A 25,930-nucleotide genomic window follows, 5' to 3' on the forward strand; every position below is an offset into this window, starting at 1 on the left:
GTTCTACGTCTTTTCAGTGGCAACCGGAGATGGTTGCTTTGCTGTTTGGCCATGACGTGAGCTAACATGATGTTCCCCTCTTGTAACCCTCCTCTCACAGTCTTCCAGTAGCTCCTGCAGCAGCGATTCTGACTAGATCCTCAGAGAAGGCAGCACGAGGCTCACCAACCTCTGGTCCTTCAACACACTGCCTGTCGCTGTCATGGTTGTTGGTTGTGTCATCAAAACAAACTCATTTAAAATACGTTCTGTAGTAAATTAACCTTATATTTTCTAAATTTTCTTTGGAAATCTCAAATATTCAAAAATATTAAAATAATATGGAATGTGGTTTGATGAATGCTGAAACATGCAAGCTATCTTGGATTGGATTTTCTTGTGTGTGGGGTTATTAATAAAAATGTCATTGTTGTTTAACGATAGTGTTTAACAATAAAATAAGAATTACCAGTTAAAAAAAGAGTTTGGCCATAATATGTTTAGTAAGTCTAAATTCAATAATATCTGGTTGTGTATCTTCCCGGAATATGTTTATTCTTCATAATCTTCCTGTATAGGCAAAAAATAATTTGACAAGGTCACTCTTAGAAACCTAATATCTCATGAAACCTTCGTGAGTTGTTCCTGCAAGAGGGCTTTGAAGAAGTATTCTTCTCAGCGTGATGTCTATTTGAACGAGCAGAAGATTGTGTCATTGATCAAGGCTGCTGTCTTTGCGTACGTGTTCACACCAACCCATGAAATAAACCGTCTCCCATACCTATAACAGTATAACAGCGTGAGTGCTACTGCCATAAAGGAGGTGTTCCTGTGAAGGCTGATCGTTCGTTAGAGAAAACAAACAAGCCAGAACCAAACAAAGTCTCCAGCTTTTATCAGGTCCAGTCATAGATTTGTATCAGTAACAATAAGTCAGCCAAGTGAACAAGTGTGGAACAAGCCTGAATTGTATTCTACGCAAGAGGTGTCTCAGTCGTGTATGCTTACTCGAGGCCAGACAAGAAAGTGTCCAATTATTTTATCTGATATGAAAAAAAAAATACTCTGCATATTAATCACTCAAAGCTGAATTGTCCTCTAGAATGTTAATTATGGCATTATATTGGCATATTGTACATATTTCAATGTTGCTCTGTAAAGCACTTTGAACTGCTAATTCTGGATAAAGGTGCCATCTATAAATACAACTTTCGGTTATTGTATTATTACTCTCTATAGATAAAGTTTAAATTAATGAGTATACTTAGGTGTACACCAGTCCTTGCTTAATACAACGCCAACAATACAGAAAACAACTGTATTGTAGGTCAATATAAACTAGGAAGACAATAATGTAAGAAGTCCCTCCTCTCTCCGATAGATGGCAGTGTGCACAAGGCCGCACTCCAGGCTCGATTCTTATTTGCTCGATTGTTCACACGCCCCTCATCGTTGACGTTTGCAATAGCCAATCACAAGCGAGTGTTACGGGAAGTGAATGTATCTGTGAGACAGCAGAGGCAGGCAACAACAAGAAGTCAAGTCATACATTCGAATGCAAGCATGATGCCACCAATCTTATATACCGCTTACAGGTATGTTTAGTTTCACTTGGTATCGAACGTTTTTCATGCATTTCTCTTCTATGCATGCCCATGCTGCCTTAGCTTCAAGGCTACATGAAGTTTAAAATGAGATAGATTGTCCCTCTTTTTGAAGGTTGATAGGGACTGTCAATTGTTAGTAGTAATAATCTGATAATAGACCATTTACTAAACATACAGCTATGTAGCGCATTATTGTGTTGAGTGTTATTGATGACTTGACTCAATGCAACAATGCTTATTCTCAGTCATTTCTATTGCTACCAAGAAATATAATACTCACAATTATATACATTAAGATAATTTGGCTTTATGTTCTCCAGATAGTTATTTTATCATGTATTTCTTTAGATTTAGGTCCATCTGTAGACTACAAAGATTACAAGCACACATGGTAAGTGTACTATTTTTCTTTTGCTATTCCTCCAGTGATTTAGATGATATTCACCTTTGACCTACATGTCTGTATCTACTTAAGTTTTACCTTCCCGTCAGATTTAAATGCAGTAATTCTCTGATCACTCCTTCATATAATTTAACCTTTGCTGTGTGGACTCTATTATGGAGCAGATGTCGAGTGCTTCGGCCCCAGAGGTTCTGCTGGAGAAGGTGGGCCGTGCGGGTGTGATCACTCTGAACCGACCCAAGGCCCTGAATGCCCTCAACCTGACCATGACCCGCCTGCTCTACCCCCAGCTCAAGGTATACAGAAGTCAAAGTTCAAATCCTGCAGTAGATAATTTGCGTCTGTTTCCAGAGCTGTTGAAACAAGCCTCCTGCACAAGGGCTGATGGACATATTTGAATTAATTATTGTACTGCACAATAATAGTAATCTTGGCATGGTGTGTTTGTTATAGCCACCCCTGTGGTCTGTGTGTACATGGAAATAAAGCATGGAGTAGATCGGCCAGCATCAGAGAAACATGCTGCACACCAGACATGGAACTATTATGTGTGTCTTTTAGATATCTCCCCCGAGAGTTTGGCCAAGTGACAGTGATAGCTGTTTATGTCCCACCCTCTGTCAAGGACGCACACGCAGCGAGAGATAAAACAAACTACGCTCAGCGCATAGTAACAGATAATCCAGATTCACCTTTATTTATGGTGGGGGATTTTAATTCCTGCAGACTGAAATCAGTACCAACATTCCAGCAGTATGTTAAATGTGCCACCAGGGGCAATAATACTCTTGATCTTTGTTGTAGTAATGGGAAAAACGCCTACAAAGCAAGGCAAAAACCAGCATTGAGCACTGCTGATCACAATCTAATACATCTTATACCTGCCTACAAAACCCAGTTACAACGGGAGGGTGTGTTAAAGAAACAGTAAAGCAATGGGACAGCTCATGAGCTGAAGCTTTGCAGGAATGCTTTGAGAATACTGATTGGCAGGTTCACACTCAAGCTGACAGTCTGGAGGAAGCCACAGATGTAGCTCTACAGAATACTTTACATTTTGTGAAGAAAACATACATTCAAAGACAGTTGAAATATTCTCCAACAATAAACCCTGGATGACCAAAGAACTCAAAACGACAATCAATGAAAAGAAAATGGCTTCTAACTCAGGATACAAAACAGAATTAAAACTGATCCAGGCAAAATTCAACAAACAAATTAAGAAAGCCAAAAGAGTGTACAAGGAAAAAGTGGAACAACTTTTTCCAAGACAGTAACGCCAGGGAAGCATGGAAGGCTGTTAAGACACTGGTCGGCGTCTCCTCCAACTGTAACACAAAATGTCCCCTAGAACAAAGCCCAACTGAATTTGCTGAAGATCTCAACCATTTCGACTGCAGATTTGATCAGAAAGACCTTTCCACAGAGACACAGCCAACAGACAATTCAGTGTCCAAAGCAGCATTTGCAGTACAGAGGGAGGACGTAGAGAATGTTTTCAAAGGAGTGAACCCCTGCAAAGCAGCTGGTCCTGACAGGATATCAGGTCGCCTCCTGAAGACCTGCTGCAGGGGACTCTCAGGAGCTTTCTGTGGGCTCTTCAACCGCTCACTAGCACAGCACTCCGTCCCTGCCCTCTGGAAGTCTTCCATCATCTGTCCAGTGCCCAAACACAGCAACCCCACCTGCAATAATGACTTTCGCCCTGTAGCCCTGACATCAATAGTGATGAAGAGTTTTGAAAGGCTCATTCTCACTAAACTGCCGATTGAGGTGGGTGGCTTTACTGACCCACTTCAATTTGCCTACAGGAAGGACAGTGGGGTTGATGATTCAGTTGAGACGCTGCTGCACAATGTCCTCATGCACCTGAAGAAACCAGGGAACTTCGCCAGGCTGGTGTTCATTGACTTTTCAGGTGCATTTAATACGGTGCATCCTCCCCTCTTGGGCCACAAGTTACAGAAATTGGGTGTCAGTCCACACCTGACATTGTGGGTCCTTTTCCTTCTTCACAGACAGACGACTGCTAGTGAGATTCAACAGCTACTGCAGCAGGCCTGCACGATAAATGGTTATAAAATCGCGATCTGGATTCGACCCTGTGTGGATTTAAGTTTTAATTACTTTGATTATACAGTATATATTTTTTTTTTTAGGATTTATTTATTTGAAGCCTTCATTTACAGGTGTGTGGAGTTGGTTCAGTAGTTATAACAGGCCAGCAATTAAAGACAATGTGCTGCTATATGTACAAAATAAATCAATCCTTCTTTGATACTGCACTTTCATCAGTTATAAAGGGCAATATGAAACGCAACGTGCTAGAGGTGGCAAAAAACTATGTTTGGTACTGCCATTTTTTTTTTGCGCATTAATGTCATAAAAATGACATTTCGTGAGAAAAAAATTGTGGCAGAGCATCGTGATATCAATTCTAAGTAAAAAAATCGTGATACATATTTTTCCCAGAGTGACATTTCATGAGAAAAAAATCGTGGCAGAGCATCGTGATATCAATTCTAAGCTAAAAAATCGTGATTCATATTTTTCCCAGAGTGATATTTCGTGAGAAAAAAATCGTGGCAGAGCATCGTGATATCAATTCTAAGTTAAAAAATCGTGATTCATATTTTTCCCAGAATCGTGCAGGCCTACACTGCAGCTCAATCAGAACCATCTCCACAGGATGTCCTCAAGGCTCTGTGATCTCCCCAGTCCTCTTCACCTGTACACCAACGACTGCAGAAGTGAGAATCCTGACATGGTATATATTAAATACTCAGACGACACAGTCATCGTGGATACCACTAACTCAATGCAGCAACTGCAGTCTGCGGTGGACGACTTCTCTCTCTGGTGCAGGGATAACCATCTCACTGTGAACAAGAGATGGTCATAGATTTCAGGCGCTCCTCCACCAGCCCCCCTGATCTTCAGTTAGATAGCTATCAAGAGACTGGACGAATACAAATACCTCGGTTCCATCATTGATCTCAAGCTCACCTTCAAAAGTAATACAGACCGCATCTTCAAGAAATGTCAACAACACCTGTACTTTCTCCGGATGCTACGACGGTTGCAATCGACAAGTCATCACTCCAGTCATTTTACAACTGCATCATTCAATCCACCCTCACCTTCAGCATCCTGCCACGGTTTAGTTCCCTGAGTGAGGTGAACAAATGTCCCCTTTACAGGATCATAAAGATGAGTGGGAAGACCATTGGACAGCCACAGACCACTCACTCTCACAGCCATATATGAAAAACAGGCCATCAGGAAAAGTAGACGGATCATATCGGACCCCACCCATAACCTCAGCAACCAGTACCATCTGCCACCTTCAGGAAGGAGACCCCGTTCCCTGCCCCTAAGAACCAAACGAGCCATGTCCACCTTTTGTTCCAGCATGCATCAGGCTGTTGAAATAACAGTAAGCCCCCACATCCCGCCCAACCCAACCCATCACTTCAGACTTCAACCTATTCACCTTCCACCGACTAACCTAATCTATCCTCCCGACCCATGCCCCCACCCCTACCCACAGGGTGTTTTTAGCTTTTAAGAATTTATTTATTCTCGTACACGATTACTAACTGTTTATTGTTGAAGTATGTCTTGTGTGTATGTGCCTGACCACAAATGGAAGTTCCCCTCACGGGAGGGTTCTTTGAATTGAATTGAATTGAATTGAAATTTCTATGATGGCATGTGTTTTCCGTGTTGTAGTTCAATCTGAAGTATAAGTACTGTTGTCTGTTGTTGTAGGAATGGGAGACAGATGAGCAGACGGACATTGTCATCATCAAAGGAGCCGGAGGACGGGCCTTCTGCGCCGGCGGAGACATCATAGGTCACACACATGCACATGCACACACACACACACACACACAGCACCCATCCTAATCTATTGGATAGTCTAATTACATGTTTTGGTTTTTATTACAGACTGATATAAGATATATTCATCAGTCAACCACCTCAGATGTAATGTCCTTTTTCTTATATTATCCGAGGTGGTGTTATCAGAGACTACCAGCCAAAAGTGCACTGGGTTTGATCCTCAATGGCTGTATCCTATTTGGTAGCTGACTTTGAGCAAGATACCTCAAAGTCTCACCCCTACTTCACATAAATGACATGTCTCTGAATTCCATTGTAAACTGTTTTGGATTAAAGTGTCAGCACAAATTTTTTGTTACTCGCATGCCATGGATTTCTGAAATCGATCTTGCATTACGTTCCTAACTTGTTATTTCATTTTGCAGCGGTCACGGAGGCAGGAAAGTCAGGAGACCCTCTAGCGCAGGATTTCTTCCGTGAGGAATATGTTCTGAACAACACTATAGGTAACCGACAACTGCTTATGAAGATACTAAAGGTCCTTTTTACATTGAACGCAAATACCTGTTGTTTTCCCGCGTCATTCAAATAATTACAAATCATGGAGCTGAATGGGACTGTACAATGTCTACTTGCAATGTAGGACATGAATATAGGTTGCTCTTGATAACAAGAAGGTGTGCAGCTGTATCGTAACAGCAACTTTCTTCAAGAGAGGGATAGCCAACTATTACGGTCATTATATATTATTTGGGTTGAACCTTAAAAACGTCTCCTAAATATGGATGCATTAAAGAATGAACATCATAATACCTTTTGCGAACAGCCATTTGCTACAGTATCTATAAAAAGAAAATGCCATTATAATTGCATCCTTTGAATCTAGGATATCTTGGTAAAAAGGTCATTTTGTCATTCTTGCAGGTGCAATTATTATTGGAAAATGCTACAATTTCGTCAATTTTGCATCTTTTATTCGCATCTGGTGTAAAAAGAACTTTTTAGGCTAGATATTACCCTGAATAAAATGAATCCGCTACAAGTCTGTTATATTATCCTGTGTGCTAAGTGTATGTTTTCTATTTCTCAGGAATGTATAAGAAACCCTATATTGCTCTTATTGATGGGATAACCATGGGTGGGGTGAGTATTTTCTATTATATGCTGCTCAAATTATGCCATATATTTTTATACTTTACAATTTGATTCATAACCTGGACCTTATGAAGGTCCAGGTTATGAATCAAATCACTCACACCCAAAACATGCTCACACTCGTGCTTTATTTTACATTTTACATTGGCCTGCGGGTGGCAGCATAGTACTGGATGTCTTTTCTCACTGGTTGTTTATTACCCTCCAGTTGTGAGGTCGGCAACGATTGGTTGAAACGGGATGACAGCTTATGGAGCATGTTGCTGACACTCTCCTATATATTTTTTTCTTCTAACCCTTCACTGTCAGACTGAGCGGAATTTGTAATAGGCATCCTGGTCTGCAAAACCCTGCAGAACTATAGCTCTGATACAAAGACACAGAGCCTGAAATGTGCTGTAAATGTTAAATGTGTGTTCTGTCCCCCGGATGAGAGTGGATATTTAGCTTCTTCCACTTATCTTGAGAAGAATTTCTCATCCTGGCCAGGGTGACCTTGACTATGGTCGCAATTCTTCATATTTTATTTTCAGGCACATTGTCAGAAGAAAGGGCATTTGATGGCAAAGGGTTATTTACTGTGAATGTGTGTGCATGTGTTGGCCTTTTGACACACTGAAGGAGGATGATGAGGATGATGGACGAGGAGCATGTGTGAGTCATCAAGTTGGGGGGGGGGAGGGGGGGACAGGGGGACAGAAAAGCCCCACCCTTGGCGCAAATCCAGCAATGATTAGTGCTGGGCACTTTATTATCTTGACATGTCCCCTTAGAAACACACAAACATGCACACACACACAAACACGTACACAGAGGCACGCACACAGGCTGACACGACAAAGTGCATGAGACAATTGGAGAGGGGGGAATTATGGAGCAAAATCTGTGAATGACAAATGGCTGGATTTATGATGGATAGCTTAGGGTCATCAGCTGATAATGGCTACATGTCCTCATTATAGGGCCGACAGCTAAATCAGAGCTATTAAAAAACATTGCATACAGTTTAATGGGTAAACCCTATCACTAGAAAGACCCACGTATACTAAGGCAGTGCAAATAAATTAACATTTGGTATCACTGACCAAGCTGTGAAATTGTACTCCAATTTTCAGATCATCTAATCAGCAAGCATGTTAAGGATGTGCGTGCATAAATGGTAAATTGACTGCATTTATATAGCGCTTTTCTTACCAGTGGTCACTCGAAGCGCTTTACAACATTGCCTCACATTCCCCAATTCATGCACCAATTCATGCACCCATTCATGCACACATTCACACACCGACGGCCGAGTCAACCACGCAGGGCGACAGCCAGTCTGCAGCGCAGACAGTGTTTTCCCACGGGTTGGTGCCCTATACGTCAGAGCTAGCTGTCCTTCAGCTGGGGTTTTACACAACGGCTTGCCTTTTGTGCAGTAGATACTCTTGGCAGTACAGTATCATGGAGCAAACTTGGATGAAAGCTATTTAGCTTTCATCCAAACAGACTTACTGTGAAGTAGATGTCATTAAGGAGCGGGGAGGGGTTAGACATGTTACCGGAGGATACTTCCAGGAAGGCTGCAGACATGAGGGATCAAACCCGGTACCCTTAGGCGGCGAGTCAAACACTATTTCCCCCCCCCCCCCCCCCCCCCCCCCCCATCGTCCAGAGTAATTTACTTTCAAGGCTTGGCACTCTATCTATACAACTGAGAAAAGGTGTGTGTGTGTGTGTGTGTGTATGTGTGTGTGTGTGTGTGTCTTTGTATCTGTATGTGAAGTTAATCTCAATTTAGATTCATATCATAAACTAATAACATCCTGGCAACCCCATCTGTTTATGTGGGAACAAGCAAGGTGCCTGCAGACACTCACAGGCTGCCGGACCTGTGCTCTGGTGCAGGGAGCTCTCTAGCACATTATGCAATGTTGTTTACTGTAGCAGTGCTGTTTTCCTAATGGCATACGTCTTCCCACCTGACAACCTGTTCTACCAGGAAATGTCTCCCTCAATATACTATAAGGCTCCCGTTATTAATTGTTTTAATTGTATTTATTTCTGTTGATTCATTTAGATTACTTGCTTAGTTTATAAAAAGTCATACATATTGACAAATAGCCTGCACAAGAAACCGTGGCCCAAATGTCCTGGTGGTTGTTCACTGGCAATCAGCCCAGGAGTGCTTATGCTCTGCAGCAGAGAAGAGCAGCTGTTGGCACTTCTGCTATAAGAAGCACACAACAGGCTATTTCGCACTAAGTCAATACATTAATGACATTAAATCATCAGTGTTCTAATAACTATATACCCCGCTAGCGTTTAGAATCAAGGTGGCCCAATGTGGACAATGGCCTCTTTTAGACTTTGAGAGGGGGCCTCTACCAATAAAACTGACTAGAATAGGGACTAGAGCAGATAAATGTCCAGGGAGGCGGGGCCGAGTGGCCCATGCCACCAGCCCGGATGTGGTAGGGAGAAAGACCCCAGAAGGTCTATTCTTCTCTGTAATGTAGTCCTCCAAATGCAAGTCCGTAAAAAAATGTTGATCTATATCACTGTACGTCAAGTCTCTACTGGGAGACGCAGCTGAGGCCAACCCCAGGGCAGATCTGTGGGGGGGGGGGGGGGGGGGGGGGGGGGGGGCGGTTCTACTTCTGAGTGGCTTTCTCATTTCATAAATATTTGTATGAGCTTATCCTTCGTTTAATGGGACTGACCAGGAAGGGAGACCAGGAACAGAGTGGAAGAACAAAAGAAGAGATGGAGTGACATGTAACACATTTTGGCAGGTTGTAATCACTAAGCGCTGCTTTCCCATCGAGTCTCTAAACACTCATAGTGGGACCACGTCTCTTTATAACAACAAGAGACCAGAATAGATGGCTTGGGGCTTTTCTCTCGGAGACTTGGCATACAAGCTGCAAGCAATTGATTGGCAATTTGTCCTGGGTTTGTTTAGATGTGTAATATCGCGTTCCCAGGAGAATCGAGAGCTGTTCTGGTTGGCTTATGTCCGCCGTGACCAATGGGAAGATGGAAGATGAGGCCAATATAGACACAGATTGGGATTGTATGTGTCTCTCTCTGTCTATTATCCCAAAGTTAAAAGTTCTCATCTTCTGGGATCTTTGTAGCTTACGCCCTCTTAAGCAGATCCACTATACCCATCTGAATCGCCTGATGGTGTATTGCACTTGCGCAGAATCTCATCACCATTCTTGGAATTGTAAAGCATGATTTATTGGTAAACATGTCAACAGGATGGTGGATCCAGTTGTATGGTTGTACATAGTCTATTGCGGACCCGGTCTTATATGGAGGTTGGCACAGGACTTCGTCGTGGTCTGCATGGTACCACTGCTTGTATGGTCATGATCTTCCAGAGGAATGTCAGATTCAGCCCTCCATCAACCCCAAGCACATCCTAACCCTGTTTGCTTTGAGTAATGTGTTATTGTGCCTTCTCCATCCTAAGGCCTGGCTTTGTTTAGCACTTTGCTCATTTATCTTCCCCATCCGCCCTCTAGTCTGTTGATTTATTATTCTGTTTTTCGCTGTTTCCCCTTTTTTATTTTTTTTGTGACCGATACTAGACAATGATAGTCTTCTCTCGTAAATACCAAATATCGTCCGTGCAGGTTATAGACACAATCCCAGTCTTGGAAGAAGATATTCAGATCTGTGTTGAACATTCAGGAAAGAGTCGCTTCGCTTTGCTTACATTTTAACAGTTGACCTTAAAGGGGACCTATTATGCTTTTTCGACTTTTATGACCTAAAAACGTTGTTATAATGATTGATAGTCATGTTTAACCATACTAAAGTGTCAAATAATGACGTACATGCATTTCCACGTATTCCGTGCAGGTTGCTGTGCACCTGCACGGAATGAGGCAGGGAATGAGGTTGTGCTGTGCAGCTGTGCTGTGCTCTGGGGTGGCTGTGCAGAGCGCTAAACACTCGGAACAACGTTTGCGATACACTTTTTCACATATCCGGGAAATCATCTACGTAGATGCACTCCTGCCACGCCCCCATATGGTCAAATCTGCCCGTGAGCGCGCTTCAAGTCCGCACTTTTCACTTCAGTGTAGCATTGCACGTTTGTGGAACAATGCCTTCCCCTCCCAAAAAATGTTTTTTTGGTTGTTAGGGAAACTTAATTTATTTATTTGGTTTTCCGAAAGACCCAAGTACCGTAGTAGGCTACATGCACGCGCAAAAGGAGGGGGTGGAGCTCGACTGCCCTTCGCAGGTCTTCCGGAAGGTAACCAATCACAACGGAGTGGGGTTGGCAGGAGGGGGGCGAGGGGGCGGAGAAGGACCAAACTGAGCGTTGACAGAGAATGCTGAAAGTGCCCAGATGAGAGGAAGAGTTTCCCGAAAATCTACATCGTTTTTTGTGCTGTGATTCGTGTCCCGTTGCGGTATAGGAGTCAAAGAAATGAAGACCAGAAAAGTAGTAGCCGGACCCTGTTCATTAGAAAAATCAATGCAGATCGAATCATCAGGCTGCCGCAATAGCCAGTCCTATCGGATCCATCCCATCAACCTTTTTCCTGCCAATTTTGTGAATACACCATTTTGGATGGGAATTATTCTAAATTAGTTTTACAATTCAAATGCATGGATTGCCCTTGTTTCCTCCCTCGCTCAAATCCAATTAATAGCTGCTTGACTTCATATGGTTATCAGATTTTTATTGGAAATAAACTTTTTTAAACTTGTAAAAGTTGGCTTACCTCCTGTAGGAAGCAGGAGCCAAGCAGCAGCCAGGGCGCCGCATTCATAAGTTGTCTTAGACGCAGCTTCCTCTACTCTGTTGTGTTTGTACTTTAGCTGGTACCACCTCATCCCCTGCCTCATGCTTTATGACGGTGAGGATGAATCATCGGCTGGTAGGGGAGCGAGCAGGTGATTTAGCGTGTTGCTCGTCCCCGTCCATCCATCGCCGAGGTCAAGCTGTTGGACGGTATTGACCTGACCAGCGCCTGACCCATCGGTCCTACCTTGAAGTGTGTGTGTGTGTGTGTGTGTGTGTGTTTGTGTTATAATCTCATTCGAGGTCATGATCACAGTGATTCTGTGGGGAACGACACACGTGTGTCTCCACAGGGCAGCAGTCTCCCCTGTCCGACCGTGGTGGTGGGCTGGGTTGCGCTGATGATGACGTGTTATTTTTCCTAAACACGGAGCACAAACTCCAAGGTTGTCGTTCACCTTTTTCTTTTATGCACGGAGGTATGGCAGATTATTGTTCCTATGGCAACCGTGCAGGCTGTGTCCCCTCTGTCTCTCGCGCAAATGAACATTCACTGGCACTGTCTCATGAATCGAAGGTATCGTCCAGCCAGTTCTCCTTATGACCGACCGACCACACACACACACACACACACACACACACACACACACACACACACACACACACACACACTGAGACACACAGAGAAACACACACATACACACACACACAGCTGACTCCTCCTCTCCTCTGTCTGCAGGGCGTTGGTCTGTCTGTGCACGGCCGGTTTCGGGTGGCTACAGAGAAGACTGTGTTCGCAATGCCAGAGACGGCCATCGGTGAGCACACGTACACACACACCCACACATGCAAGCCTATGGAAACACATGCATACATCCATATGCAGACAAGTGTATACAGACACACAAATTCACTCATGCATGTGCAAATAAATATACAATCACATACACACACAGGGGTCCATGTCTGTTGCCATCAATGGCAGTAGGGGTTCAGCTCATCTATTATGTATGAGAGAGTGCACTCATAATCACATGCGCTGCCGACCATTGCCATTTAATGTAACTAGAGTTTTCGCGCGCACGTTGCGCTCGCTCAACCTCTAGTTGTAATTAAACCCATAGCAATAATGTGGAAACCCCAGTTGACAATGTAACCAATTTCTGAGCGCATACTATAATAACATTTTGCCTAGAATGTTACAACGTAAAACATTTGTTCACCACAAATGATTCTGAAAAGCAGTGCCAACATTTAAGTACTTTTTAACCATTCAGCGAACCAAAGGCCAAAGGCTGATTATCATTTAGGGGCCACTCAATAACATGCAGAATCGTCATCAACACGCCCACTGAAGTGGTGTGAGAAATACCGACTTTCAACTCCTCATTCACATAAGGTAATTTACATTTCCTACAGAGAAAATACTACCTCAGAGGTAGTATTATTCAAGAGATTTTCAGGGTACAAATGTCAGGATATGTTGTTCACACATACGGCCCATCAGGAGAATATCAGGACTCGCGTGTGTCTGAAAGCAGCTAATGTGTGAGCACTTGATGACATTTTAAAAATAGTCAATTTATGGTAACAGGGGTGATGGAAAGTGTGGTATACTATACATGCAAATCAATTATTGAATAGCTTTTGTCGAATAACTGGTCGACAGGCCTGCTATTATAATAGTAAGATGTTTAGGGGAAATATAACTACATCTAGCAGAAAAACAACGCATTCATATTTGTCATGCTGCCCTTTATTGTTTGTTTACTGCATCGTGTTGTTGTTTAATATGAGGGCAGGAGCCGGGCTGTTTAAACAATGGGTCCTGCACTGAGGGATCTTAGGCAGAAATATTGTGGTTGAAACTGTGCTCTGTCAAAGCAGATCAACCTTAAGAATTTGAGGACAATTGATGCTCAATAGATAGATTTTAATGGATTTTGGTGCCGTGATTGAAAATGTACCCGAGTTCCTTAATTTAGATATTATATTTGCGATATATAGCAATAAGCTGAAGCCGAATTGCATTGAAAATGTGGGGATTGCAACACACAGTTGCTTTGCAATTACTCAACACATTTTTACAACCCAACGTCTGTGTTGCAAATCAATGAATTCCTCAAATGAGGTGTATTGCCTCCGGTGAACGACCAAGCCATATTTTGCTGGTTTATCTAGTTCCCCATCAAGGGCGGTTTATGGACTAATCTCCGGCGAATCACACAGCTAATTATAGTCTGCTCTATATGATATGTTCTTCCTCTAGAAACAAACAATTTCGTGATGGCCAATTTATTTTGGGAAACACCAATGCCTTAGGGGCAACACAGTAGGAATCAAGTGTAATTGATTTACGACTCACCTTCAATTTTGCATCAAAGGAAGTTCAGCAAGGAACATTAAGGGAGCATGTAAAGATAAAATGAGGCAGGGATTCAGAGTGAAACAATCGGTTAAACAGGGGCAGTATAGTCTATTGAATAGAATTCTATAAAACAAATCACTCAAACAAGGGCAGTATAGTATTAGTACTATTGAAAAGACTATTCAATAGACTATGCTGCCCCTGTCTTACCGATTTTGTTTTATTCTGAGAGGATCTCTACAGGTTCGGCTTCCTGGTTACTCTGTCTGGGAGTAAGGCGCCTGAACCAATGTACTCTATTAGTTAAGGCGCTTTACCCTTTTGCACCAAAGACTAAAGGTGCTTTACTCCCAGACAGAGTCACCTAACCTGTAGAGATCCCAAGAGCAAGATGATCTAGGGATTCTCTCCTTAATGACCTGTCTGAATTCACAGTCAGTGGATGGTAAATATTAATACCTGGCTTCTCCATAGCTCTGCTATCACTAGTTGTCTTTATTTAAGCGTTCGGGCTCCCATGACTTTCCATGAGTGCTAGCTGGGAGATATTGGTGTAATCACGATTGCTGTTATTAACGTCCCCTTGTTAAGGCTGGGGAGTCTCTCATTATGGGAGCCGTCAAATCAAGAGGTATTGAGTTGATGACAACTGTTTTTTTTGTTTTCCATTTTTATTCCATTCATCTTGTGAAGATTAATACGACTGGAAAGACAGTGCACAGTATTAGAATACTATGTTTAATACTTAGAATACAGGCTAAGGTTGTGTGTATCTTCCACTCCAATATCGTTCATGTTTTTTGCTTTTTTGTGTTCTTTTCACGTTGTTTTTTTTGCTGTAAAATGGATACATGTAATTCATCACACAGTTAATGTCCCCTTCCTTCCAGTAAGTGACTATTAAATCCACTGATCATGGATAATGGATATGGGAAGTGCTCCTTCTGAATTTTTGATGAGTTTTCAAGGCTTTGCCAGAATATTCTCAGAAACGATATGCATAATCTGAACGTAATTAAAAAACACACTAACGGTTTCCCCAATATATTTTGGGAGTTGTTGTTGAGCCAAATTTTATTCAAAAGCCCTGAGATCGAGACATGGTCATAGTCATCCTGTGTCATCTTGTGTCTCTCTATCTCACACGAACAAAAGTGAGCAGAAAACCCACTTACATATGGACACACACACACACACACACACACACACACACACACACACACACACACACACACACACACACACACACACACACACACACACACACACACACACACACACACACACACACACGCACACACACGCACACACACGCACACAGGGGGACATGAATATCGGAGAGAGGGGCATTATGCAGCATCTTTTTTAACCCATTGAACCCTTGGATTAAAAGATTTAACCCGGCCCTTCCACGTTTGCCATAATCTGACACATTTATGATATTACATTTCCGCCTAGAACAAGGTCATCCCGTTTAATCTGTACTCTGTTCTTCCCAACACAATCCCGTACCCCGCCTTGACACGCACGGATCATCCAGCGTAGTTAAATGGCATTCTCTGGTCGAGTGTCAATAAAATGTCCACTATTATGTCTTACAATTATTGGTAAACCACTATCAGATTAGCGCCGATGGGAGATTTGTTGACAGCTTTTAAATAGTCAAAGGGTTTGGATGTTGACGGTTACTCTGGTGGCTGAACGTGGTTTAAGTTGATGCACAGCGGGGGGGCGGGGGGGGCCTACATTATGTTATCTGTCATATGCCATCACTGAAATACCTGCTCGAACACCCGGTTTGACGGGCAGTTGTGGTCAGTTCCCTCTGACCATGTAGCAGCTGTTTAGCACTCAATATATTTATTTAACTATATTGTATAACTATCTCTGTATAACTATGAAATGATTTCTCTTTCAGGAAATAAACTAAATGACTGCACAGTGTAACTGTGTTTTAAAAAGGCGTGGGTGTGGGTGTGCGTGTGTGTGTTTCTAACAGGACTCTTCCCCGATGTGGGAGGGGGGTACTTCCTGCCCAGGCTCCAGGGGAAGCTCGGTATGTTCCTGGCCCTCACAGGCTTCCGTCTGAAGGGACGTGATGTGCAGCGCGCCGGCGTGGCCAGTCACTTTGTGGAGTCGCAAAAGGTAACGGAGTTTGCTACCCTACTGGGATCCTCGGGATGTCGTTTTTTGGGTGCTCGTAACACCAAGTGATATCTGTCTCTACCGCCATCGTAATCTTTAACTCTGTAAATAGTCTAAATGCACTTGTATGCTTTACTAGTCGTGTTGCCCTTTGCCCACTGTTATGTGTAAAGTGATCTCCTGCCTCAACAACCTGTGTATTTAATTGTTGTCGGTGTGGTGTTGGATATTCCTTCGAGTGGAAACCTTGATCCAAAGCGACTCATAACACCAGCAGGGCATACATTCTTAGCATGGTTGTCCCCAGTGGGAAGCGACCCCCGGCAGTATTAATGGCATGTAGTCTATCATTGTATGAATATGATTTAGACACCTTTCTTCCTCTCCGCTCAAGGGTGTTTGGAGGAGAGGGTGCGGTGGTGGTAGGGGGCTGAGGGGGGGGTGTGTGACAGTGCTGTGTCACTGCATGTCCGCCCCAGGCTAGCAGTGTGTAGTTGAGCCACCATGGAGGAGTTGGCCAGAGGGCAGCTGCTGTTCATCTTTGTGGGGGGGGGGGGGGGGGGGTCTCTGTGTGAGGTCGCAACAGCAGGAGACTGAGGTCATTTGGGGACACACGTTTGTATTTTGGAACTGTTTTTGAGGATGTTGAAAAACAATTGGGAAATGTTAAACTTAGCGGCAGTGAATATAAATAATGCTGTTGGAACAAATTAACTCTGCCCATTTACAATATTTATTATATTTATTGAAGAAGATATTTATAGGAGCTATAAGCAACACATGTACTGTACTTTATCAAATGACAACAATGTCATCAGAGATTGTGGAAACATGCCAAGTGCTGGCTTCTCTCTCAAAACAATAGTATCCTTTAAACATTTAAAACATGTCTCCTTTAAAAAAATTCTCCTTCAGAAAGCTTGTTATTGTTTTGGCCTGTGTGTAATGATGCAGTATATGGTACCTAGGTTTGCAATCTATGAATCACGGAAACCGCAGCCATGGAAGCAAGCAACAAACTGGATCAATTGAACTTGTTTTCTAATCAACCTAAGAAGCCTTTCACTCTTTCGTAATAGCTCTGTGAACCAGGGCCACGCTGAAACACGGGTTCATCTTGGAGCTGCATGGGAATGATAGCGACAGCTTAGAGCCAGGGGGATTTCAAGACAGATGCCACATGAGCTGGTTTGTCCATTTGCAAACAATAAACAAATTGCAGACGTTCACTTTAGATGAACAACAGAACTAGTGGCTGCTTTTCATCGTCAAAATAAAAGAATTGTCCTCGTCTCAAAATATAATGTTGTTCTGCTCGGCTCGTCTTGAGCTCCTGACCATTCAGTGACCTCAACCTGGCAACCTGCGTGAGCGTTTTGGGGAGGTGGGAGCGGCTGAAATCAAATCTCCATTACTGTGAATTCAGACTGCAATACCCATTTTAAATGCTGTGTGTCAATGTTACATATTGTACCCTTTTAAAGCTTGTTTAGGTCATTTATTTTACGAGCCACCTTCCTAAGTTGGTTGAAACTCTCATTCGCAAACAAATCACATATGTGAAATATACCCGTACAATCGTTACATTTGGGCCAAACGTTATTATTGGAGGGCCTACCTGTCTAGCCTACCAACCTTCCCTTTAACCTATGCACCCTGAAATCATCAACCATAAGAAAAAACTTTAGAACTCAACAACTAAGTACTCAAAAATCGACCTAGAAGAACAGAGGTATTAATTCCAAGGCTGCTCTTCTTATGAGACGCAAAGCTGGGGTGTTCTCATGGGGTTCATCTCAGGTCACTGCTTGTTAACAGATCTCTGCCCTGGAGCTGGACTTGGTTGGTCTGAGATCTCCCTCTAATGAAGACGTGTCCAAGCTGCTGGAGTCCTACCAGACACAGGTAACCATGTTTTTGGGAGTTCACTGCATCCATCTGGTTCACTTGGTGTGTGTGTGTGTGTGTGTGTGTGTGTGTGTGTGTGTGTGTGTGTGTGTGTGTGTGTGTGTGTGTGTCTGTGTCTGTGTCTGTGTCTGTGTCTGTGTCTGTGTCTGTGTGTTTGTGTGTGTGTGCAAAGCTTTCTTGGTTTCTATTTGTATGGACTGATTTCATTCTGAAAGGGTGGCAGGTTCTTGGAAACATTACATCACTCCAAATATCTCTGTATTAGCTAGGCATGTGTGACATATATTCAGTGTATAATGTTGGCCTTATTTTCTTAAAACAGAGCAGCCTGGATGCAGAGAAGCCATTTGTGCTGCAGCCTCACTTGCAAGACATAAACAGGTTTGCTTCGAAGCTGCTCTGCATTTTACACTAAGTGCCAAAACACCCATTGTTCTGACCTACATAATGCACACAAATCGTGGACTTGGATTGGAATAAGTGTAGTGCGAAATAAAGAAAATCAGTCACTCTTTGTGGTACATTATACTTCTTAGGTGATTTTGATTGGTCATTTATTCTGGTAATCCTGTGTATTTATGCTAACCTTCATCTCTCCTCTCCTCTCCACCCCTATCCTCTCCTCTCCTCTCCTCTCCTCTCCTCTCCTCTCCTCTCCTCTCCTCTCCTCTCCTCTCCTCTCCTCTCCTCTCCTCCAGACTGTTTAGTGCAGGCAGTGTGGAGGGCATCCTGCAGAACCTCAATACAGACAACTCTGCATTTGCCAAGAAGCAGGCTGAGGTAGGCCCACTGCACTGAATCAGGAACACAACCATTGGCACTATTTCATCGGCTGATACCACACAGTGTTTACCGTTTGGAATCCCACACACAGGAACGTAAGACTGGAAACAGTGTTGACAGGCTGGTACTTATTCGCATCGCCTATGAAGGGATTTAGCCGACACTTTTAGCTACCGTTGATATTTCTCTAGATACATGTTATTAAGGAGCAGTTAGGAGTGTGGGCATCTTGTGCAAGGATGCCTACAGGTAGAATGCGCACATTGGGATTTGAACCCAACCTTTTGAATGGGAGTCAAACACCCTGCAGCGTCTCATCCAGTAGCTTCAAGGTACAGCAAACCCATCCTCGACCATAGACCCTAAACAGTAGGTGTTAGTAATGAGTAATTGGCCGGCCATTTAAGCGCTAAGTGGGGATAGCATTTTGTCTTGTTAGCAGATGGGAAGGCAAACCCATGAGCCTATGGGGGACTTTCATTTGAAAGGCCACGCTAGCATTTAAGTGGCGGTGAACCCAAACTCTTTTTAATTGCGTCTCAGTGCCTTTAAGTATTCTTTTGACATTTCGGTGGAGGGACACCTGAAGCGAGGTGTTTGGATTATGATGATAAATCGCCACTTCCAAGATTGGGTTATGCTTCTCGAACATTAATGAAAACGTATCACAAAGTGGCCATAGGCTGTAGCCATGGGGATAACATGCCCCCTCCTTCCTAGAACTTTGCTCCCAAAACATTGTTGGTAATCTCCTAGTGTTTGAACCCCAGCGGGGTCAGTGGGTTCACTTACACTTTCAGCCAGAAGTGTAGTTTGCATGGACCAGTGCAAGCATGCTCTTTATGTCTTCATCCTACATGTACCCACTGTGTGGATTAGCTGTGTGGTCCCAGTGATATTGACCTTAATCAGGCCCAGATGGTCCCAATGGGATTAGGCCAGTAAAGAACAGTAGGAATAAAACCCTTCCTGGTGTGTGGAGCAGGCCCTGGGTTTACCATAGTGTTCTCCTCTGGGCCTCAAACCTTTTACGTCACCTTTCCCCCTGCCCTACATAGCCTTCCTCTCTCCTTTGCTCTGGCTCTCTCTGGTTCAAGTCAATTCAAAGGACTTTATTGGCATCGGAAACATATATTTGCATTGCCTAAGCACATAAGAAGTAAAAAAGTAACATCCAAACAATGTATTGCATGTAAATGCTAACAAATACAAAATGTATATACAGTATGAAATATTCTGTGCGATGGTCAAATGTATAAAACACTACTTGTGTTTGAAGAAAAGTGCATTCTGTCTCTTCTTTTCCTTTCTCTCTCCCTCTTCCTCTACCTCTTCCTCTCCCTCTTCCTCTCCCCCTTCCTCTTCCTCCCTCCGGTCCACAGAATGGTAAACATTTAGCTCCCAGGGACAGATCTCTGTTCATGGGATCTCTGGGCAGAATGATAATGACCATATTAATAGCTGCAGTACAGAGGTCAAACGCTGCCTCTGTCCAAATGTTTTAAACATGAGTGACGTTCCCTGTGATTGTACTATTTGGATAGGTTTTGAAATAATACAATAATCTATGTTGATATTGATACGCCCTTTAAAGCAGGATAGTGTAGCAGTTGGTGTGTTTGACACCCTGCTCAAAGATTCCCTAACCCCTGCTTCTCCTTAACAATGTGCTTTGTATAAATAGTGGTGTGACCCACGGATTTTCCAGTGCATAAACATTTACGACAGCGATATAGAGACTATACGGTCAATATTTATGCTGTCTTTGTTGCTTCATGGTTTGCATGGGTATAGGTACATTTCAACCTAAATGGATTTTCACACATATGTATTATTAATAGTTTGTATTTATGGTTATTGTTCAGAGTATTGTCTTGATTTAGGACGGGGAAACTGAAGACTGTAAATACCAAATTGGCCCCTTCTTGTTTACTCTCCCCTATAAACTATAATTTATCTGACACTTTTATCCAATACAACTTTCTTTTTTAAATTGTAGATAATATCATCCATGTGCGGGTAGAGGTTAGGCTTCTTTCTAACAGACAGACTCCAGACTGTCTTTTCCTCAGGCATTTGTGCATGGGTTAATAAGAAGTATTCTTAATATAAATGATCCAAAGCATGTTATGCATCCCTCCATCCAGACCCTGGCCCGGATGTCCCCCACGTCCTTGAAGATCACCTTCAGGCAGCTGGAGCAGGGGGCTGCTATGAGCCTGCAGGACGTGCTGGTCATGGAGTACCGCTTATGCCAAGCCTGCATGGTAATATATACACTCTTATTCACATCCAAATACTGTTTAGGTATTCATGTTTAATTCTGAATTGGTAATAAAAAGAGATTATATATGAATATTTATTAGTAATATACAAATGGCTTGCGTAATGTATTTTAGCTACCTTGTGTTAACTTCAAGAGTGTGCAGAAACATTTCTCTGTAGGGTATTAACATGGACCTAATACTATTGAGGTCAACCGTGTGTTGAGACACACACACACACACGCACACACACACACACACACACACCCACACCCACACCCACACCCACACCCACACACACACACACACACACACACACACACACACCTACCTACCTACCCCTCACGGCTATCTTTCCTTATTCTCCAGAGGGGCAAGGACTTCTACGAAGGTGTACGATCAGGTAAGTTGACCTTCTTTCTCAAATGTCCCAGATTGCCGACTCCATCCGTCTCATAGTGTTGAACTCTGTAGCACACCAGTAAATGACAACCAGTCAAACATATTTCTATAGTAAGTCAGGTTTAGTCACAGGCACCCACTAGCCTCGTAGACTTCCTAACTGTGATGAGAAACTATAACTTGATAATAATAATGTAATGAGTGATGCAACAGGATAAACCAATGCAACACATTTTTTTGTTTTTATCATAAAAAGCAGTGTATCCCAAATAAAAAATGCATCTCAAATGGAACAAGGTGGTTCTGAAAGGTTGATACTGATCAACCTGTGTCCACTATTCTAATCAATAGTGATCGTTTCTTTGTGTCCACCAATGCTCAATCAATAACAATAGGTTCTACGGGTGTTTCTTCACCGATACATATCAATAATGATCCTCTCTTAGTTTGTCCACCGATACTAATCGATGACCATGGTTTCCGTGCGTCCGGGCACCAAAACGTATCCCTAACGACGGTATCCTCGCTTGTGTCCCTCAGTGCTGATCGACAAGGACCACAGCCCCCGGTGGAGCCCGGCGACGCTCGCTGAGGTGTCGGACCACAGCGTGGACCAGTGCTTCTCCCCCCTGGGAGAGAGGGACCTCCGCCTCTGAAGGCTCTCTCTCTCTCTCTCTCTCTCTCTCTCTCTCTCTCTCTCTCTCGCTCTCGCTCTCTCTCTCTCTCGGTCACCATGGTAACCGGACCAGACCGCCCTCCCACGTGGCCCGTTTGGTCGGATGGAACAGCTGCACCTCCTCTCATCTGTCCCCTTCCCTCCTCGCCACTCCCCTATTCTTGGAAGTGCCGACCAGGCACGTCTCCGTCCCCCCACCACTCCAACCAGTGGAAAATACAACTTCAAGTCAGATGGGCGGGGGACTTGACCAGGAAAGTGTATACAGTGGGGTATTCTGTACAACTATGTTCTCTTTCCTCTGTTTTTGCTCCCCGCTCTACCTGCCGATTGCTGCAACATGTTACAGAGGGGTGCAAAGGAAAACGTAACTTTCGGTTGAGGTGAAATTCAGATGAGGCCGTTTTTTCTTTGTCTATTGTTTTATAGTGCAGAAGAGAATGGAGAGAGAAAGAGAGGGAGAAAAATATCATGTTCAGAGGAGAGATGCTGGAACAGGGATAAGTGCCTTTTGGATCCAAGTGGATCTGGTGGTTCGGGAGCTCATCAAATGGCTAAGGTCTTAGCCCAACACTGCAGTAGGGTATTACCATGAGGGGGTGGGAGACAGTGGGGTGTGGTGGACACACTCATGTTCAATAACGGTAAATATATCCAGTGACTACTGGTTCTGTATGTCTTTACCGCGTTTGAGGTAGATTAAATGTTACGTGTCACAACTTTAAACTCAGCTGTAAAGAATAACAAGTTGTTTGTTGTGCGATTTCTGAAGTGATTTTAGTTTTTTATTAAACTCTTTGAAATAAAATATTTTAGTGTCAAAGTCCCAAAGACTAGCCTCTTCATGTTGAGTTATCATTTCCACAAGTCGAATATGTAATGAGTTATAAGTTATTAAGTTATTGCTACCCTTTATGCAAGCCAACCTGTATACTTTCTGAAGTAAATCCTGTTTCCTTTAGCCATCATATTCATCACTTTGAAAAGGGACTTACTTTAAATATGTCTTCGGAGCATGAGTTACTGTTGACGTGAGGTCTTAACTCGACAAAGCCCCGTCTCAGATTCCCAGAAGGACTAAGGGAACCCATCTCTTCTAAAGTGCGTATCATATTTAATCTGAGTGTACTTGAATTGTTAAACACTCATTTGTGCCCACTTTTCCCTGTCCTCCAGAGTCTGTGGCCAAATGACTTTGCCCCGAGCCCAGCCAATATTCGGGAACACCAGGCCGCAGTAAACATCAGCTAATGGTCTGAGTGGTTGTCTTGGCATCACAGAACATAATTTATGGTGGCGGTTTGGTCTTCAAACAAACGGCCAGGTGTCTGTCGCCTGTTGTCATCTCCGTCTGCAAGCCAAACTGAACTTTGGCTGAGTGTTACGTCTAGAAGGAAGATAAAAAATACTTTAAGGTGGACGTGTGCTGATAAAAATGTGTTATGAAACTATTGAACAAACAAAGGTTTCCAACGGTTTTTTACCCAGTTAAAAAAAACTGTTTGCACAAATGATGAGATAAGAAGCTAGCAGGCAATCACATTTCTAATAAACTCAACGTTATCCCACAATGGTGCAACTCTGGATGCCAATATGTATTGGCATTTCATTCATCTTTACATAAATGTACATGTCTAATAAGGTTCAGACAAGCTTAGTACGCTGTAAATTAAGAAGAATAGCGTTGAGTTTGAACAGAATATTTAATTCAAACACTGTAACTGAACTCCAAAGAAGAAGCAGATGTAGCCACCAAATTGAAGACATTACAAATGCACATCATATATGGTAATTCAGTTGAATCAGGCCCATATTCCCAAGCCACAATCACAACTATGAACATAATTCCCTTTGCTTGATCCCTTTTATAAGACAGAGTACAATGCTTACAGCACAGCTATCCTCTAAATAAGTGGTACAATTAGCTGAGTTCCATGGAAGAATAATATGAGAAGGGGAAACATAAGTTACACATAATTAGAACTACGTATTGGGAAAGGTCAAGTCACTTCAACATAGTTTTTACTCTTTGTTCAACGTCACGTTCCAGCATTAATCTTGAAAAGTAATCACAGAAGATATGGCCAGAGGTAAAAACCAACCAGGCATTCTTTCAGACAGCGCGACCCAACTAGCATGTATTAGCGGAAAAGATTGGCCCCAAGTTCATGGTGAAGTTTATACTCACTGTCCTTTAGTTACTTGGCTTTGTATATGAGCACTATGCTTTCTGTTGGCCGTTGATGCCACTGGTTCAATTTGTGTTCATCCTCTCAACACTTTATTCAACAATAAAACTGGATATGATAAGTAACCTCTTTTGGTATTACACTTGACCGGGAAACAAACTGGTGAAATATTTTTTCTGTTTGTCTAGCTGTAAAAACACACCATACTAACAGGTTTCCCGGTATTGACATTAATGGTGAATAGTAAAATGCATACTCACTCGTAAAATGCCTACAACATATTTAGCCAAAATGTAGGACTTAGTTTCCAAACCTGCGGTCCCCAGCCTAGAGGACAGACTTCTATCACTGCATTTGCCTAAAATTAGTCTGCCTAAAACATGGACAAAGCTTCCAACCATTCAGAGGTTCGCTAGATAGGAACATGAGACGTAGGTAGACCTATGGTATTTGCAAGGACAAAACAACATTTTGAGCAAACAACTAACTGTAAACCCTGCTTGCATACCATGTCATGTTTCCCATTCATGTTTTGAAAAAGCTAGGATCACCAGAGAAAAATAAAATTATTTAATTATTCTGGCAGAATTATTTATTTGGAACAACACACATTACATCGAATTAGTATTGTGGCTTTGAGCAGAATTGTGTCATGGTAAGTCATCTTTACATTTATTTCCATGTTTCTCTGGCTGTGTTTTGGAGAGTCAGATGAGATTAATTACCCAACCAAGATTAGTGCAAACATTGTTTCTTTTTTGTCCGCCTTTGTAAATGCTGAATGCAAGGCAGTTTAGCTCACTAAAGCACACCATTAATTACATTTTCTGAATCAAATCCCTTTAAATTATTGTTTTTAAAATCGTTCACCAACATTATAGGATTTTTAAACATAGGATTTGAAAAGTTATTATTGAAAGTCCTGCCACGGCATGCCACCAGGTGTGGTGTGATTAGCCGCTACAAGCCGTTTTGGAAATCTGCCCCTTATGACATCACAGGTGGGCATGTCCACCTAGATGTGTGACGATAGATGAGCAACGTTTGCTACAGTTCACTGGGTAGGCTGGTAGGCTGATCTATCCAGCACACATCTAAGTGGACACGCCCACCTGTGATGTCATAAGGGGCAGATTTCCAAAACGGCTTGTACCGGCTAATCACACCACACCTGGTGGCATGCCATGGGACCTTTACGAAAAGGGTGAATCACAAACGACAAGATCGATATTTTTCTACATAAAAGAGATTCTCTTCATGGGAGATCTGAGATACCATAACCACATTTGCTTGGGTTTTTCTATCAACCTCATTGGTAAATAATACCCGTCAATGAAATCTGCATATTTTCAGTTCAATGACATATTTGTGTTTACAAGAATAATTAAAGGCCAAGTTCTGGGCATAAGGCAACTGGATATAATTCCCCACTATTGTTTATATGGCTTAGTAATT

General features: G+C 42.8%; 1 protein-coding gene across 1 annotated transcript; it reads left to right on the forward strand.

Annotated features, from left to right (window-relative positions):
* Positions 1-1,472: 1,472 nt before the first annotated feature.
* On the forward strand, positions 1,473-25,020 carry hibch (3-hydroxyisobutyryl-CoA hydrolase). The gene is made up of 14 exons (XM_060040920.1): positions 1,473-1,574; positions 1,935-1,977; positions 2,154-2,285; positions 5,761-5,845; positions 6,261-6,341; positions 6,926-6,978; positions 12,480-12,558; positions 16,108-16,253; positions 18,072-18,158; positions 18,484-18,542; positions 18,860-18,941; positions 21,092-21,211; positions 21,578-21,611; positions 22,151-25,020. The coding sequence occupies exons 1-14, from the start codon at positions 1,543-1,545 to the stop codon at positions 22,264-22,266; spliced, it is 1,149 nt and encodes a 382-aa protein (XP_059896903.1). The 5' UTR covers positions 1,473-1,542; the 3' UTR covers positions 22,267-25,020.
* Positions 25,021-25,930: the final 910 nt, after the last annotated feature.

This window comes from Gadus macrocephalus, chromosome 20 (assembly GCF_031168955.1).
Source record: "Gadus macrocephalus chromosome 20, ASM3116895v1".
In the NCBI taxonomy this organism is placed as follows: domain Eukaryota; kingdom Metazoa; phylum Chordata; class Actinopteri; order Gadiformes; family Gadidae; genus Gadus; species Gadus macrocephalus.

What these genes read in the sequence shown, in the direction of transcription:
- hibch (XM_060040920.1), top strand. Translation starts at nt 1,543, where the DNA reads ATGATGCCACCAATCTTATATACCGCTTACAG. An exon ending in ATCTTATATACCGCTTACAG is followed by an intron (nt 1,575 to 1,934) that starts GTATGTTTAGTT and finishes GTATTTCTTTAG; the next exon opens with ATTTAGGTCCATCTGTAGAC. An exon ending in TGGAGTCCTACCAGACACAG is followed by an intron (nt 18,159 to 18,483) that starts GTAACCATGTTT and finishes TTCTTAAAACAG; the next exon opens with AGCAGCCTGGATGCAGAGAA.